General features: G+C 46.2%; 1 protein-coding gene and 2 pseudogenes across 2 annotated transcripts; 2 read left to right on the forward strand and 1 right to left on the reverse strand.

Annotated features, from left to right (window-relative positions):
* Positions 1-3693: 3693 nt before the first annotated feature.
* LOC125507779 (uncharacterized) lies at positions 3694-7494 on the forward strand (annotated as a pseudogene). Its single transcript, XR_015603918.1, has 4 exons — positions 3694-4192; positions 4648-5401; positions 6087-6149; positions 6913-7494. The product of XR_015603918.1 is annotated as an uncharacterized LOC125507779 (transcript).
* Positions 7495-8876: 1382 nt separating this feature from the next.
* On the reverse strand, positions 8877-9784 carry LOC125507778 (uncharacterized). Its single transcript, XM_048672276.2, has 2 exons — positions 9673-9784; positions 8877-9559 (listed from the first exon to the last, which is right to left on the reverse strand). The coding sequence occupies exons 1-2, from the start codon at positions 9740-9742 to the stop codon at positions 9072-9074; spliced, it is 558 nt and encodes a 185-aa protein (XP_048528233.2). The 5' UTR covers positions 9743-9784; the 3' UTR covers positions 8877-9071.
* A 3849-nt stretch (positions 9785-13633) lies between these two features.
* Positions 13634-14837, forward strand: LOC125506735 (BTB/POZ and MATH domain-containing protein 3-like; annotated as a pseudogene).
* The last annotated feature ends 2466 nt before the right edge of the window (positions 14838-17303 follow it).

The raw sequence follows: 17303 nt of genomic DNA on the forward strand, positions 1-17303 counted from the left end.
TCCTTGTTCCCCCCTTCATCTTCTCCCGAAGGCGCGATCTCCAGCATCCTGGTTAACACAGGATCTGGCGAGGTCTTAGGAAGGGGGGCCAGACACCTGATCATCTTTGCCTTCGTGATCCACTCCTGGTTCAAGAGCGGCTCTTTTTTAAGGGCGATGTTGCGATAAATAAACGGATGGTGTGTTCGGACACAGGGCTACTTACTTGGGTATCCGGACAATTGCAGCTCAGACCTGCGTCCTCAGTGGAGTCCAGACACATTATTTGTGGTCCGAAGAACAATTTGTACATCTCCACGGGTGTCATGCCCAGGAAATGTTGAAGAGCTCGCGGTCCCTCCGAATTGAACTCCCACAAGCGGAGGGACGACGTTTGCAGGGCAGGACTCGGCGAATTAACATGACTTGCGTCACCACGACCAGAGTGGCATCTCTCTCCAGGAGATCTCGGATGTGGCTCTGTAATATGGGCACATCCTTTACTGGCCCCCAGTCTAGCCCCTTGTTGACCCATGACGTTAGTCGTGGCGGGGGACCCGAGCGAAAACCAGGTGGAGCCACCCACTTGGTACCCCTGGGAGCTGTGATATAAAACCACTCTTGTTTCCATAAGCTGGACTCCTCTTGGAAAGAGCCCTCGGGCCATGGGGTGTCAGCATTTTTGCTTATTACAGCGCCTCCGCACTCTGCGTGCCGTCCCTCGACCATCTTCGGCTAAACTTTGAAGGTCTTGAGCCACAGTCCGAAGTGAGGGGTAATACGGAGGAAAGCTTCGCATACGACGATGAACGATGAGATGTGGAGGATAGACTCCGGAGCTAAGTCGTGGAAGTCCATCCCATAATAGAACATGAGCCCCCTCACGAAGGGATCCGGCGTGAAGCCTAGCCCTCGGAGGAAGTGAGATACGAACACGACGCTCTCACCGGGCTTAGGAGTGGGAATAACCTGCCCTTGAGCAGGCAGCCTATGCGGGATTTCGCCGGTCAAGTACCTGGCCTCCCTTAGCTTTATTACATCTTCCTCCGTGACGGAGGAAGGCATCCATCGGCCTTGAAGGTTGGATCTGGACATAATCGAAGGTCCGAAGCGCCTGAATCTGAAGCTTCGGGTGTTGGAGCTCGAGGCGGGAGGCAGATTTGATTGAGATCGAAAGAAAAGAGTAAGGCCTTGGTCTCTTTATAAAGAGGTTGAATACCGAGAGCCCTCCTTGTGACCGTTTGGGACTTACCTTCGATCGAGGGGACATACCAATGGGCACGATTGGTTTACCCATGTCCGTGTTGATGAGGATCCCGTGAATAAAGGGGACATGTTCTCTGCTTCGACAATACGTGCCAAGGAAACCGCCTCACGAAACGTGCTGAGGTGGGGGGTAAAAAACGATTCGAATAAAGGCTTGGCTGTGGTGTGATGTCACGCTACGGAATACGTCAGCAGATTAGATTTGTGGAAATATAATTCTCTCCACGGTGGTATGTGGAACTTGTTTTGCAGAGCCGGACACGATCCTCGTGTTCAAAATCTTCTATGAAGTATTCGGAGGTGGAACCCGCCTTGCAATGCCGAAGACAATCTGCGCGCCGGACTCATCGTCATTGAAGCCTGGTTCAGGGGCTACTGAGGGAGTCCTGGATTAGGGGGGTATCCGGACAGCCGGACTATAATCCTTGGCTGGACTGTTGGACTATGGAGATACAAGATTGAAGACTTCGTCTCGTGTCCGGATGGGGCTCTCCTTGGCGTGGAAGGCAAGCTTGGCAATACGGATATGTAGATCTCCTTCCTTGTAACCGACTCTGTGTAACCCTAGCCCCCTCCGGTGTCTATATAAACCGGAGGGTTTAGTCCGTAGGACCAACAACAATCATACCATAGGCTAGCTTCTAGGGTTTAGCCTCTCTGATCTCGTGGTAGATCAACTCTTGTACTACCCATATCATCAATATTAATCAAGCAGGAGTAGGGTTTTACCTCCATCGAGAGGGCCCGAACCTGGGTAAAAATATCGTGTCCCTTGTCTCCTGTTACCATCCGCCTAGACGCACAGTTCGGGACCCCCTACCCGAGATCCGCCGGTTTTGATACCGACACCCATGGCTGCGGCGACGGAGAGCCGACGCCTTGCTGGCCCCAGGGCGCGTATTGGGCGTGGCTGCCGAGCGGATTCATCATCCCCGCGCGAGCCGCCTCGTCCTCAGCTTGCTCCACCGAAGCCGCAGCCGCACGCGCCGCGTTGTCACGGGCCTTCTTGGCGATCGCCCTGTTCCTCCGGTCGGCGGTGACAGCCTCCCGTCGCTGAACTTTCACCCTCCAGTCGGTGTTTGACATGCCCGGTGGCTTGGACGGCGGCGCCTTCGGCTTCCTCTGCTTCGGTTGGGCGACGGATGCGGTCGCGGCGCGGGGGACGACGTACTTCTTCGGCGGCATGGCGGCCGGCAGGGAGGCGAACGGGAGGGAGATTGGTGGGAGGAAGGGAGAGAATGGGAGAGAAGTGGGGGAAAAGCGGGAAGAAACGGCGGGAAGAGGTGCTCTACTTGCCGACAGGGCGGACCCACGCGCCCTTTTCGCTTGTGTCGGCGCCCCAGGCGCCGGGTTCAGCCTGGGTCCGCTGGCACCAGTTTCGGCTCAAGCCGGCGAAAAACAGACTTCTGGGGACGCGACTGGACCGTTTTTTCGGCGCCGATGCGGCAAAAACGTCTGGGAAGGGCCTGTTGGGGACGCGGCTGAAAATACTCTCACCGGTAATGCCCGCGAGTGGTCGGCCTCACACGACGGTTACTCGCCACGAATCCGGCGTGAAACAGCGGCGAAGTTGCGGCACCCTGCTCGTCTTTATTTCCCGACGCAAATAGAATGGAGAATTTGGGGGAGCAGAAAGACCAGCACCCTGGTCGACGAATGTGTGTACGGTGGGGCCCGGCACCGCTATCTCTTCGGCATGTTTGTTCAACGCGACGGTTCGCTCTAACAGAGAACAACTGGTGACACATGATGACTCGCTATTAGAGCAAGTATAATAGATACTAGTCAGCAGGCTATAAAAGCTTCCATGTCAGCAAAATCATACGTGGAGGAGAGAGAAGTGAGGGGAGAGAACCAGGCCGGCGCTTCATGTGTAGCCGGGCGATAGCACATGCAACAAGGAAAAGTAGCCTGCATGCAACCCATGCGAGCTCTATGGCCGGCGTTTAGCTCCCCTCACCCAATCCTGTGACTTTCCTTTTGCCTCCCACAACATGCATGCATCATATGTACAACCAATGTTATTATAGCCATCCTACTATATCAGCTTTTTCAAATACGGGTTATAGATGGCATGGCTCTACTATAGAGCCAGCAGCGGGCTTTACTATTAATCTTGCTCTTAAGATCCAACGGTCATCGCAGGTGTGTGCTCGGTTTTTCTTTTGCCTTTATTTGTCAGGCAGAGCTGCAGACTGCAGTCCACAGTACCCGCTGCCCATGCAGAAGATTGGATGATTTACCTCATTTTACAAAGGATTGGATGATTTGCTCTGTGATTGTCTCAATAACAGTGGTCCCGGGCCTCACCCGGTAGCCTTCTAGAGAGGGGCAAATGATCAAATGAAAAAGTAAAGTGGGGCAAAAGATCCAATTTCTCACTCATGTGCCAGGACAGAAGTCTACAGTAGCCAATAGGCCAACACATCCATCCATCCACCGGCCGTCATGCCGCTCCGGCGCCTCCTGGACCTCTCCGCCACCGTCTCCGACCTGCTCCGCCGCTCCCTTTCCACCGCCGCCGCCCCCTCGCACCCACCATGGGTGATCGTCGACTACACGTCCATGATCGACCACTCCTCGTCGGCCCCGGGCGCGTGCTTCCACCCCGTCGCGCCCCCGAGCATCTCCCACGTCATGGCCCCGGCGCACCTCGTCAGCCCCAGGGCGCGCCCCGCCCCCGACACCAACGTCGTCCAGGTCCTCTTTGGTAACGTCGGCGTCGCCAGCGGCGATGGCCACCTCCTCCTCAGCTACCACGACCTCCGGGCGGAGGGCCCCTGCACCACATGGGACCTGTCCCCCCCCCCTCGAAATCCAGCGCTTTGTCTGCAACCCCCTCACCGACCAGATGCTCCGCCTGCCGGACATCGGCGGCTCCCGGAGGACCCTCGTCTTCCACCACATGGGCCTCCTCACCCAGGCCGACGGGCCGAATGCAGATTTTGTGAGCTTATGCACCCGGGCCTCACTATCCTAGCACTTCAATGTTGCTTTGAGATCTGTGCTACACAACTACCTTATTACATGGAATTTTCTCTTTTTTGTTCCTCTCATATAAAACATGTCTTGAACTTCAAACTTTGCAGTACAACATAACTTTGTAACTAGAATGTGAGATAAAATTTTCAGATTTTTTTGTCTGACATAAATATGAAAAATAAGATTTTTTTTTTAATCAAACAAATCTCATTTTGTATATTTATGTTGAACCAAATAATCTGTAAGTTTTATCCCATATTCTATATAGAAAGCTTTGTTGTGCTGCAAAGTTGAAGTACAAATACATGTTTTATATGAAAGAAACAAAAAAGAGAAAATTATTTACACCAATCGTAATGCAGAAATGAGTGGTTGGATAAGGAGTACCCGGATGCATAGGCTCTAAAACATGTTTTCTAGGCCGACGGCTGGCTCGGCCGCGGGCCGCCCCACAGATTCGCCGTCGCCGAGCTCGCCTTCCATGGCGCCGACGCCGGCCTCGAGCGGTTTCTCTCGGAGAAAGGGGAGTGGGAGACGGTGATGGGCGTGCCGTGCGGACCGCCGCCCCCGCGCGGGATGGAGGTGAACCAGGAGACGGTTGCCTTCGGCGGCCGCCTGTGGTGGGTCGACCTCACCTTGGGCGCCGTCTCCGTCGACCCCTTCGCCGACCAGCCGGAGATCCGCTTCGTCGAGCTGCCCAGCGGCAGCGTGCTTCCTGCGCGTGCTCGTAGTACAGAAGAGGATGGAGATCTCAGGAAGGTCGAGGACCGGGGGCTCTTCTTGCGGGAGGTGGCCAAGCACCGGCGCATCGGCTTGAGCAAGGGGCGGCTGCGCTACGCCGAGGTCTCTCCTCACGACCCGTTCCTGCTCAGCTCCTTTGCGCTCGACGGCGACGAGGGCGGCGGCTGGACGCTGGAGCACCAGGTGGAGCTCAGGCAGGTGTTGGCGGACGGAGGCTACCCGTCGCAGGAGAACTCGGCGCAGACGGCGCCGCAGATCGTCGTCCTTGACCCGCTCAACGCCAACGCCATCTACCTCAAGGTCGGCGAACACGTCGTCGTGGTGGACATGCACAACGGCAAGGTGATAGGGGCCTCTCCGCTTCAGGACGAGTACTCTCTTGTGCCGTGCGTGCTCCCGCCATGGCTTGCATCGAGCACGATCCCTACGGCAGGTAATCTAAATCAGTCACCTTCTTGTTCCAGGTTCTAATTAACTGCCAGAAATTCTTCAAAAAGAGCTCTTTAAGATTGGAAACAAACAAACAAACAAATCACTTGCTGGTGTATTGCTTGAACTGAATTTTGTGGGAACAAACAAATGGATGAATTTTGTGACTGGAAACAATTTTGCGGTGCGTGTCATATATACATGGTGGTGACGCATTGATTGTTGCTAGAACTGATCATTGCCGTGAAAAAAGAGAGAATTGGATCTTTGCTACTAAGATTTCAGACATAAATACAATCAAAGACTAGGACTGGTGCTATTGATCTGGTCAGACACTCAGACCACCTTGCTGTAGTGTACTTCACAGTTTGTTAGTGTACAAGCGTGATGTATGTTTGCTAGTCAGACACTCGGACCACCTTGCTGGAAGAAGATGTAGCATTCATGCAAGCTCTGTATGTTTGTTAGTGTACAAGTGTGTTCTGTGTTAGACAGTGGCATTCATGCAAGCGCGTTCACGTCATGTTCTGTTCTGCAATGCATGCTCTTTTATTTCTCCAATCGTGTCTATTCGCACAAGTACTTTGTTCACAGCAACACATATTTTATACCGCTACAAATTGTTCCGGGTTAGCTTTGTGTCTGATATTCAAGTTACTGTAACCTGACCGAGGAAACAATTTTTTCAGGCAAGAAGGATGGCATGGAACCGACAGATGATCCGGTTAATTTGTCTTAGATATGGTCAATGGGTATGCATTAATCTACCAGCCAGCTTATGTATCTCTGGGTACTTCTCTTATGTAATGCTTCTATGTAGATCATCCACTATTAGTCATTCATGTGCATTGTCAGGACTCATGATGTTTTATTTTTTTCCTTGTCATAGTGATGACCACTCTTGTTCTTTTTCATGAAATTTAATAAATTTTGATAAAGTCTAAAACTGAAGCTTGTTATTTCCATTTCCGAACAAATGTTAATGATGTAATTTGGTGCTAAAGTAAACATTTTGTCCGGATGATAAGTTACTTTCCTTTTAGCTTTTGTAGATCATCTAGTATTGGTCATCCATTCACATTGTCGGGGCTCATGACGCTTTATTCTTTTCCTTGTCACAATGATGACCGCTCTTTCCATACTTTGTACTTGTAAATATGATTTATTAATGAAGATTACCGTAGAACAATTGTTCTACAGTTTGCGGTTTTAAAAAAAAAGGCCGCTCTTTCCTTTTTCGTGAAATATAATTGCAATAACCTAATACTGAAGTTTGTTATTTCTATTTCCCAACAAATGATAATGATGTAATTTTGTGCTATAAAGTAAACTTGTTGTCCAGATGATAACTCACTTTCTTTTTCACTTTTGGAGGTGAGATAGATGGACTATAATATTAGCACCTTTGTTTACTCTTTTTTCATATGAGTCTTTCTTTTCGATGTTGAGTCAATTATTCCTAATATTATTTAGCAAAAAAAAGTTCCTGATAGTATTATTATTATTACTTTTCAGGTTTCATGGAACTAATACTAGATGGAGGGTTGAACAAATACTAGGAAGGAAGCTGGCGGTAATTTGTCAAACTCTCATTTTGGTGGGAATCTGAAGAAGTATGGGTTTATCGTAGGTTACTGATTAATTACTACTTCCTCCATCCGGAATTAGTTGATTCTCAAATTGGTGTATCTAGCACTAAAATACGTCTAGATACATCCGTTTGAACGTCTACTAATTCCGAACGGAGGGAGTATCTTGTTTCGAGGGAAATCTGGTAGCTGTTTCAGCCGCCAAACTAGGACATTCCAGTAGAACTAAATTAAATCTGGCAGCTGTTTAGAGGGAAATCTGGCACTTGTTTCGTTCACGAAAATGACCCTCAAGTCCTTGCCAAGTTTGCGGGATGAAGGTAATTTTCACCGCTGCGAAGCTGCATGCTGCCATCTTATCTGACATCAAAGAGCTGCTTATGATGTTTAGCAATTTCTCTTTCACCTTTTTTTGACAGAATAGGCAAAGTTGCCGCTCATATGTGTGCTAAACTTCTAGTACTACTAAGATTAGGCAAAGATGCGAGTGGATCAGCTCTGCTCCTGATTTCTTGTTTGATTGCCTTTATCTGGACTGCAATCCCTCTACTATTATGGAATGCATAGCTGCTTGAACCACGAAAAATAAAACATATCACATGTGAGACTTCTCATCCACATGGCAAACCATAGCAACCAAGGACCTGTCAGCCACATCGCACAAAATAATTTGCTATGTATGCATCACCAAGTTGGAGTCACTGAGATGTAGTAGCATCATCATGTACTGTATGTATTTTACAAGGATCAGGAGTATTTCAAAAGCAGAATTTTTGCATCAGATGGTGAGACCGTAGTGCGATTATCCATTTACATGTTATCAGTATACCACATTCCACACTTCAAAAAAGATAAAAAGCAAAACTGTCTCTGTTCCCGATTGGCAGATCTGAGTTGTTGATTTCACCTGGTAAAGATAGCACATGAAAACAAGCTGCCGGAAGTACATAATATAGAAACTAAACACACCTGTGGCTTATCCATGGCACTGCTGTTGTCGTGGTGAGATGGAAGATGATGATGATATCTTACCACATTGATGCCATGAAGCCAAGCGGGTAGTAGAAGATGAAAGTTCATGAAAATTTTAAAAATATCTTAGCATAGCAGCGTATGGGTATTTAGCTAGTTTATTCAAGTAGGAAAAGCAGGGAAAGCGCTATCTAATTATTTTCCGTGTTTATATTATATGGAGACCAAAACTTTCACAATAATGGATGCATATAGCAAAAATGATAAACCGCTTGTGATGTTGCCATGTGGTTTGTCTTGTTGATTCTTAGATGAGTTAACTGCAACATGGCATGTATGGGTTACATTGGTGGTGCTCATCAGTATTGGGACACCTCTGAATTGGCATTCTTGCCAATCACGATAGGTGGTGCCAGTTTTTATCATCGGAAACAACTCTGCTGTCTCTGTATATGTAAAGAAACTTTCTGCATATATTAGTCCTTGTCTTTTATGTAACTTCCACTCCATCTCACATGCATGCATATGCATGGTTCCGCATGGTTCCCTGTCAAAGCGTTTTTCAGTTTTCATGCTTCCAAAAGTGGAAAAGTAACGACAAGTTAGATAATACTCCGTCTTTCAGTGTCAAAAAAACATCTTACAGTTTAGACAGAGGGAGTATATTACATTTTGACCCTTTTGGTTCTTTTTTGCATGTTCCACCAACATCAAGAAGGTGATGCATTAATATGCCATGTAAATCATTCAGAACTTACGCCGATGCATTTGTTTGCTAGTAGTACCAAACATGAAACATGCATTTGTTTTTTTAGAAACCAGGCGTAGAATAAACTGAAACATAAATCCTTGGAACAAATAACTGACGTCGATGTGTGTCATCGTCAACACAAACTTAACAAAAGCACAAAACATTAATTCTGCAAATACTTGATTGATTTATTCTGCAACCATAACAGATCCTTGAGAGGATTACACATCCGTGAAGAGAAGAGTAGGTTTGGGACTGGTCTGGTCCTCATCATCCCAAAACTCTACAGCTAAACCACGCACACGGAGTATTTTCTCACAAGGACGGAAATCCATGTGGATCGACATGGAATTTCCTGCACTCTAGCAGTGAGGCACGAGGAAGGCAGGCTTGAGCTCGATCTCATCGTACCAGGTATACCAGAAAGAGGCCGACGGGCAGATATAATCCTTCACCGAGGCATCGAGTGGGCCGCCAGCGGACGTGTTCTTCTTCACCGAGGCCTCGAGCGGGGAGGGAGGAAGCGAGCAGCTCGCCGACGGCTGGAGCGGGCCGGCGTCGTTGATGAGGTAGAGGTGCTCCCGTGCCTTGGAGAAGACCCTCCCGTCGGTCTCGTTGGCGTCGATGGTGGAGAAGCCGCCGGGCGCGTAGATCACCACGTTGTCCACCATGCACGGGCAGTGGTTGTACACCCACACCGTCGTGCTCATGGGCGCCTGCTTCAGCTTGCGCCCGCCGGCGCCGGCGCCGGAGTTCATGTGGTGATCTGGCGTGCGGTCGCCGTGCTCGTCCACCTGGAACTGCAGTATCTCCAGGTCCGCCACCGTGCATGTCTTGTTGCAGCTGCTCCCTGGAACAGAGAGACTCACGAGCAGAATGAGTTAGAAACTGAACTGAGCTGAACAGATTCACGAGCTGCACAAGAAATTATACATGATTCTGGATTGGAAATGTTCTTGTTACCTTTGGCCAAGGTGAGGAGCAGGACAACTGCCATGAGAAGCTTGATGCGCCTCTCCCGCCCCATAGCCATTCTTGTGTCTTGCGCTCTGCTTCTTGGTATTGGTGGTGTACAACTTCAGAGTGCCATGAGAACTTGTCAATAATTTATAGGAGGAGGAGCACCGAGACACTCCAACAATTTGACATTTCTAGCCCTTGTCAATAATTCAACACTCCATTCCAAAGACTCATCTAGTAGTAGTTTTTTGTTGTCAAATTTCACGTATTCTTTAAGTGATGAAATTAGATGTGGGTGATTTTGTTGTCAAATTACACGTGCGGCTGAAAGTTGACGAGTTCGATTTGGGTCTGGTGGCGGTGTACGGAGCAGCACAACCTGAGCACAAACCAAAATTCCTTTATGAATTAGTAGCTCAGGTGTACGAGAAAGAGGTGATTTAATATTATTCATAGACAAGATGAGATTAATAATGATAGTAGCTTTGACGGTAGATGACCATCCATGTTCAATGCTATTATTGAAAATCTTGGTTTGAAGGATATCGCTCTTTCTATTCATAAATATACATGGACTAACAATCTTCCTAGTCCAACTTACGAGAAGCTAGATTGCGTACTCACTTCTGTAGATTCGGAGTAAAAGTTCCCTCTTGTAACAATGGGAGCTTACAAAGGGGTCTGTTGGGTGATGGACATGGATACCCATGGACATGGATACCCATGGATATCCAACCCAAATGGATAGGGTTTGCATATGCTTTTGCGCCCATGGGCAGCGCCCAAACCCGACCTGATTACTCGTGGATAGGGCATGGACATAATCTTGTACCCATGGATATATCCAAACCCGACCCGATCGTCTGACTTAACGAGCAATATTCTGCTACCCCTACCCATAGTCATATGTCCCACTATAATTTTATCCTTTATCTAAAACATCCAAAAGAAATTACACAATCCCCACCGTAACATACTCCAACGCACCTTCTCATCCTATTATCTACACTAATTAAATGACTTGCCGTTGAGAATCGGTGCCATCTCCTTGAGTTACTCCTGTCATAGCCCTAGAGGAGGCTGTCGCTGCCAGCCGCTACCCCCACGTAAGGTGGATCGTTGTAGTAGCCACTACTGGCCTGCGACAACCCAGCTCCATATCTCCTTGACCCCTCCGTCTTCGCTTTTCCACACACGCATTGATGCATGGCCGCAGCAGTGGGACAATGGAAGGGCTATACTGCACGGCAGGGAGTGAGCACGCCAATGCAGAGTGCGCATTGTGCAATGAGTTATGTCTTATGTATAGGTCTTGAGAGGACCTGATGGATATCCAATAGGTATGGATATCCATCGGATTTGGACATGGTCACAATTTTTCGCCCATGGATTTTTTCATGGATGGGCTGGGACTGCCTTCATGGATATGAATATGGATTTGGTATTGTTCAACCTGATCCAAACCCGACTCATTGCCATCCTTAGTTGGGTCATACTCCTATGTCGATGGACTCTAGTGAGGCAGCTCACCTAGGGAACAAACTAATAGTTTCTTTTTAACTATCGTGGTTCGAGAGAGAAGGTTTTCTAGAGATGGTAGAGGCTGAATGGGCAAAAGAGACTAGAGGCAACACTAATATTGAAAGATGACAATTCAAAATCCAGCATCTTAGACAATTCTTGTGGGGTTGGGATAAGAATGCGAGTGGATTACACAAGGACGAAAGAGATAGGCTACTACGTTTGTTTGATGAGCATGATATTATTAGAGCGAAGGAGACTCCTCTTAGCTCAGCAGAATACACTACTAAATGAGGCTGAGGAGAAGCTTTCTAAGAGGGGGAGAGATTAACTGGCCATGACGTGCTAAAGTGAGGTAAGTTAAGGAGGGGAAAGTAAAACACAATTCTTCCACTTGATTGCGAATGGCAAGCATGGGAAGAAGGAAACTATTCAGCTTGCACAAGATGAAGGGAACATTGTCGGTCAAGAGAACTTGGTGTCATATATCACAAATTTCTATAAAAGATTATTTGGGTCCCCCATCTAACTTTGTGCGTTTAGAGGAAGACATGAGGGGTGATATCCCACAGCTTTGTCCGGAAGAGAATGTGGTGTTGACTGCTCCCTTTACGGAGAAGGAGGTGTATGATGTGATTCTCGAAATGAAATAATATATAAGACTGCTTTCTCCCACTTGAGTAACTTCAACAACTTGTTCCAAGCTTCCTACCACCTTCAAGTTTAGCTCTCTGCTCTTTGCATTAATTTCTTAATTATGTGTTGCAGAATTAAGCCAACTAACTTCCTTTCTACTTTTCTCCTTCGATTCCACATGATCATAAGCCACTCCCTAATCTTGTCCATGAGGTCATCCAAGTTCAAAGACTTTTGGTGCTTAATCCAATTCTTGAAGCACTCTGGGAGGTTGTTGGTTACATAGTCCATCTTACAAATAGTTGAGAACTGACTCCTAGTACACAACCTACACTGCCACTTCCTAAGATATACAGTTGTCACCAAACTTGGCCAGATGGGCCAGCACGGCACGACACGACCCATCCAAGATTCGTCGTGTATAAAAAATGTGGTTTATTAAATATGGTCATCATGTATTAAAGAATATTCATTAAAAAGTGTATTAAAGAATGTGTGCTCTTTATTAAAAATTCTAAAAATTTTGTAAATTGTTCATTGTTTTCTATTTTTAAAATAGTCATTGTATATTAAAAAAATATTGCCATATATAAAAAATGTGGTTTATTAAAAATGTTCATTTTTTGAATTAACAAATATTCATCGTGTATTAAAAAATGTTCGTCGTGTATTTTTTACAATTTATTAAAAATAGTCATCATGTATTAACAAAATATATGCCGTGTATTAAAAATGTTCTTCATGTATTATTTTTTCATCATGGTATTTAAAAAATTTCAGCGCACATTTTAGAAAATTTCATCATGTGTTTATTTTCAATGGTCGTTGTGTATTTTAAAACACATGTACATCATGTATTTAAAAAGACGTTCATCGGGTATTACAAATGTCCATCACATGCTAAAATGTTTTCCTATTATTTAAAAAAAATCATTGTCTATTTTCACACGTTTTATATTTTATTTTAAAAATATGTGAATATTTTTTAAGCAAAAAGTAAAAGGAAATAGGGGAACATGAAAAATAAAAATAAACTTAATAAATATTAAAAGAAAACGAAATGAGAAACATAAAATGAAAATAAAAATCTTACTATCTTGCGTCAGTGCGCCATGTATACGAGCATAGCAACCCACGCTAGGTTTCTCATAGAGGACATAACGCTCAAGCACTGCTGGGCATGGCTCATGCAAGCGCTCCATGGGCTGAGTCTCCCTTAACGCTCGCAATAAGCGCTGCCCCGCATCGAAGTACATAAATAGTATTGCTCAAAAAAAGGTACTCCCTCCGATTCATATTCATACTAAAGCAGCGTCAATTAATATGGATATGAGGGAGTACATAAATAGTACTGCTACTGCGGAAAATAGTACTCTCTCTATTCCAAAATATCGTGCATATTTCATTTTCGAAAAGCCAAACAGATCTATGTTTGACGAAATTTATGGAATAAACTATAAACATCTAAAATGCCATATAAATACAATATAAAACTGCACTTAATGATGAATCTAATGATACTAATTTCGACATTGTGGATGTTGATATTTTGTTTCTTTAAACTTGGTCAAAACAGAGGGAGTATTACTACTTAGCAAAAGGAAATGGATTCTCTCAAAGAAAAAGCAAAAGGAAATGGATTACTACGTGCCTTCGTCGGCGACTCCGTGCGGCCGCCGGTGCAAGCCCAGGTTCGCCCCATCCATCCCAACTCCAAACTCTGAAACTCTTTTTTTAAATGAACTCTGAAAGTTAGGAATGGTGAATGGTGACTGAGTAGGTCGATTTTCGACAGGCCAGGTCCGCCATGTCGGCCTTCACCGGCGCGTCTATCGCCCACGGCTACAAGCGGTGCGCCCACGGGGACAGCGGCTACCACCTGCTCATGGTCAATGGCCACTCGCGCACCAAGGAGCTGATTCCCACCGGTCAGAGCATCACCGCCAACTCTTTCAATGTAGGAGGCCATGATTGGTTAATCGAGTACTACCCTAACGGCGAAAACCCGGGCCGCGCCGACTTCATTTCGCTCTTTCTGAACCTTCTCTACGACGCCGATGACGACGACGAAGCGCCCGTGGAGGTCAGGTTCAGTTTCAGCCTCGTCGACCAGGTGGAGAAGCAGATGCATTCGTGCAACCAGTGAAACCCGCAACTTCTCCAGCACTACCTCAATCTGGGGCAATGACAGGTTTCTCAGAAGAGACGCCCTTGAACACTCAGCGGATCTCAAGTGCGATTGTCTCACCATCCGGTGCGACGTCGTGGTCGTCCGCAGCAGCAGGGTTGATGATGATGATGATGCCGGTGGCCACGGCGGCACCAAGGCGCTCCTGCCGGACACACACCAACATTTCAACAGTCTCCTTCAAAAAAAGGTGGGCGCCGATGTGGCATTCCAGGTCGGTGGCGAGGCCTTCACCGCACACCGGTGTGTGCTCGCTGCCCGATCCATGGTGTTCATGGCACAACTCTTTGGCCCCATGAAGGACGCGTCCAACAGTGTCATACAGATCAAAGACATGGAACCAAAGGTGTTCACCGCTCTGCTTAGCTTCATCTACACAGACTCCTTCCCTGACATGTACGAGGACAACATTAAGTTGAGTGAACTGTGCAAAGATACGGGACAAGGACAAGAAGATGAAATGTCGGAAGCTGTGGGCCAAGGACAAGATGGGGAAGCGGCAGAGGTTGAAGTGGGGCTGCTGCAATGGCTGCAAGGTTTGTTTGTAGCGGCAGACCAGTACGATCTCCAGCGTCTCAAGTTCATCTGTGTAAAGCAGCTGTCTCAGCACATAGGTGTGAGCTCTGTGGCGTCCACCCTTGCTCTAGCCGAGCAGCACCACTGCCGTGGATTGAAGGAGGCGTGCTTGAAGTTTATCCAAGTCCAATCTCCCCCGTGTTTGCAGACACTCATGACGAGTAATGGCTGGGGGCATATTGTCACGACCTATCCCTCTGTTTTGAACGAGCTCATTGCCATGCTTGCCTCGAACCAGAGGAAATAACACTCTGGATACGGTACGCATCTTCCTTAATTAGACCTAAAGTGACATTCTTTTGCATATACAGGCACCTCTACAGAGATTGTAGTATGTGTCTTGTTTTTAATTGTCTCGTCATGTACTAGTTTGCATGTATGACGAATCAGAAAAATCCAACATATGGGTAAATTGTCTCTTCATGCAATGGATGGTCTGTAAATTCAGGTCTGAGAGTCAACATTGATATGTGTTGCAGCAATGAGCAATTTTCTCAGCTAGTCGTTCTATCATCATATATTTCTCTGTGCATAGTGTTGTGTACAGTAATGTCATGCCTTCCCTGTCATCTAAAACCATTTTCTAACGATTATCAAGAAAACCAAATGTAGATAATTTTGGGAAGGCATTTTATAAACCAGGATTTAGGAAAAAAGATTGGATGACAGGACAGAGGTCACCAAGATTTCTGGTAACAGCGGTAGTAATCCAGTACCCAGGAATTAGTCTTCACCTGGGTGCTTGCTGTTCTCCTCGGCTGCCCCACACCCCTAGGGAGAGAAAAGGTCGGAGCTCGGATTTGATGAATGATGTCAATTTCAGCGATGGTAAGCTGGGGAGAGGTTTGAGTGCATGGACAGTGGGTATACTTTTTCTTCACATGATAAATATCTTTTGGTCAAGTATGTCCAAAGCTTTGGGAGTTAGCCATTCATTCCTTATAAAATCCATATGTTCCTTCTTTTGGCTGTTGTTTCATCATAAGCTTGTCAATAGAGACAAGTTAGTTATTAGACAACAAGTTGATGGCAAAACCTGCTTGCTTTTCAATGAGCCTGAATGCTTTATTTGAATGTGTGATTTGTAGACATCCCTAATCTGAGTTAGCCATGACTTTGAATTATTTATGGTTTACACGATGCTGATGCGTGTTTTCCACCAGTCATTCATATGGTCCTGGCATGCACTGTTGCATTAACATCTTTACTCGAGCATCTTACCGTCAGTGACCATAGTATGTCTGTCTTTCTTTTAATTGTCTCATCATGTAATTTGCCTATACGCTGAATCAGAAAAAAAAATCCAACATACGGGTAGATTGCCTCTTCATGGAATGGATGGTCTGTAAATTCTGGTGTGAGAGTCAAGAGTGGTCAGCATTGCAGCAATGTGCAAGTTTCCAAACTAGTCATTTTATATTTCTCTGTGCATTGTATCGTATATTGTAGCTATTGCCTTCCCTGTCATTTAGAAACCTTTTCTAGTGGTTATCAAGAAGAACAAATGTAGATGTTTTTGGAGAAGCATTTTATGAACCTGGATCTAGGGAAAATAATTTGGAGGACAAGACAGAGGTCACCAAGATTTCCTGTTACCCCCATAGTAGTAGTGATCCAGTACCCAGAAAATAAATTCTCCTGGATGCTTGCTGTTTTCCCACCCCATGTGAGAGGAAGGTCGGAGCTCGGAGATTCTGCAAAGTCAAATGTTATACCTTTGCCCTATACCCAAAAAGATGACTATCATTCTGGCGTATTTTGAAGCACATATGAGTGATTGCTGTCAGTTTCGGTGATGAAAAGCTGGGGAGTATATCTTTTGGTAAAGTCTGTCCAAAGGTTTGGGAGATAGCCATTCCCCATGAAATCCATATCTTCCTTCCTCTGGATGTTGTTTCATAATAAACTTCTCACTATAGACAAGTTAGTTAATAGGTAACATGTTGATTATAAAACCTGCTTGCTTTGCGACAAGCCTGAATTAACATCTGTACATGCATGATCATTTTTCTTTTTGTTGAAGTTGTGATTTCTGGACATCCCTAGTGTGAGTTAGCCCTGACTCTGAATTATGTATGATTTACACGATGCTGATGCGTGTTTTGTGTCAGCCATTCATATGGGCCTGGCATGCACTGCTGCATTAACATCATTACTCGAGCGTCATGTTTATGGGTGATTTGGAATATGTTTCTGTTTTCAGGCGAAGCAATGCAATGGAGAGACTTGCACTATGTTTGGGATGTTGTGATGAGGTAGGTTAGGTATGCTCACTCCTGGACAAAAAAAAGCTGTGCAAGTGCAAGCACAAATCACTCACTGCTGGACCGGCGATTTTGGACGTTGGATGGAGAAGAAAAGAAAAGAGGAGAACTGCGCCTGACGGATTGCTTGGTCGGATTGTTATGCGACAGATGCCGAGCACTCCCTGTATGTACCTCCCTCAAGGCCAACACGTTCCCTCCCAACTGGAAAATGTAATAGGGACCATGCCTGAATCACTACTGGAGTAATGGTCACTTTTGCTTTGATGCTGTCTGGCTGCCTCTGATGGCGATGTAAAAACTTCCCACTAGAGACAACATTAGTTATTAGACGACTTGTTCTTTGAAGGTGTGATTCTTGAAATATGATGATTTGGGCGATGATGCTGATGCTTGTTCTATCAGTGATTCATTGCTGACATGCACTGGTGCATTGCCATCAGCCTCTG

The sequence above is a fragment of the Triticum urartu genome, chromosome 5A (genome assembly GCF_056163025.1).
Source record: "Triticum urartu cultivar PI428250 chromosome 5A, HENAU_Tu73, whole genome shotgun sequence".
Lineage (NCBI taxonomy): Eukaryota > Viridiplantae > Streptophyta > Magnoliopsida > Poales > Poaceae > Triticum > Triticum urartu.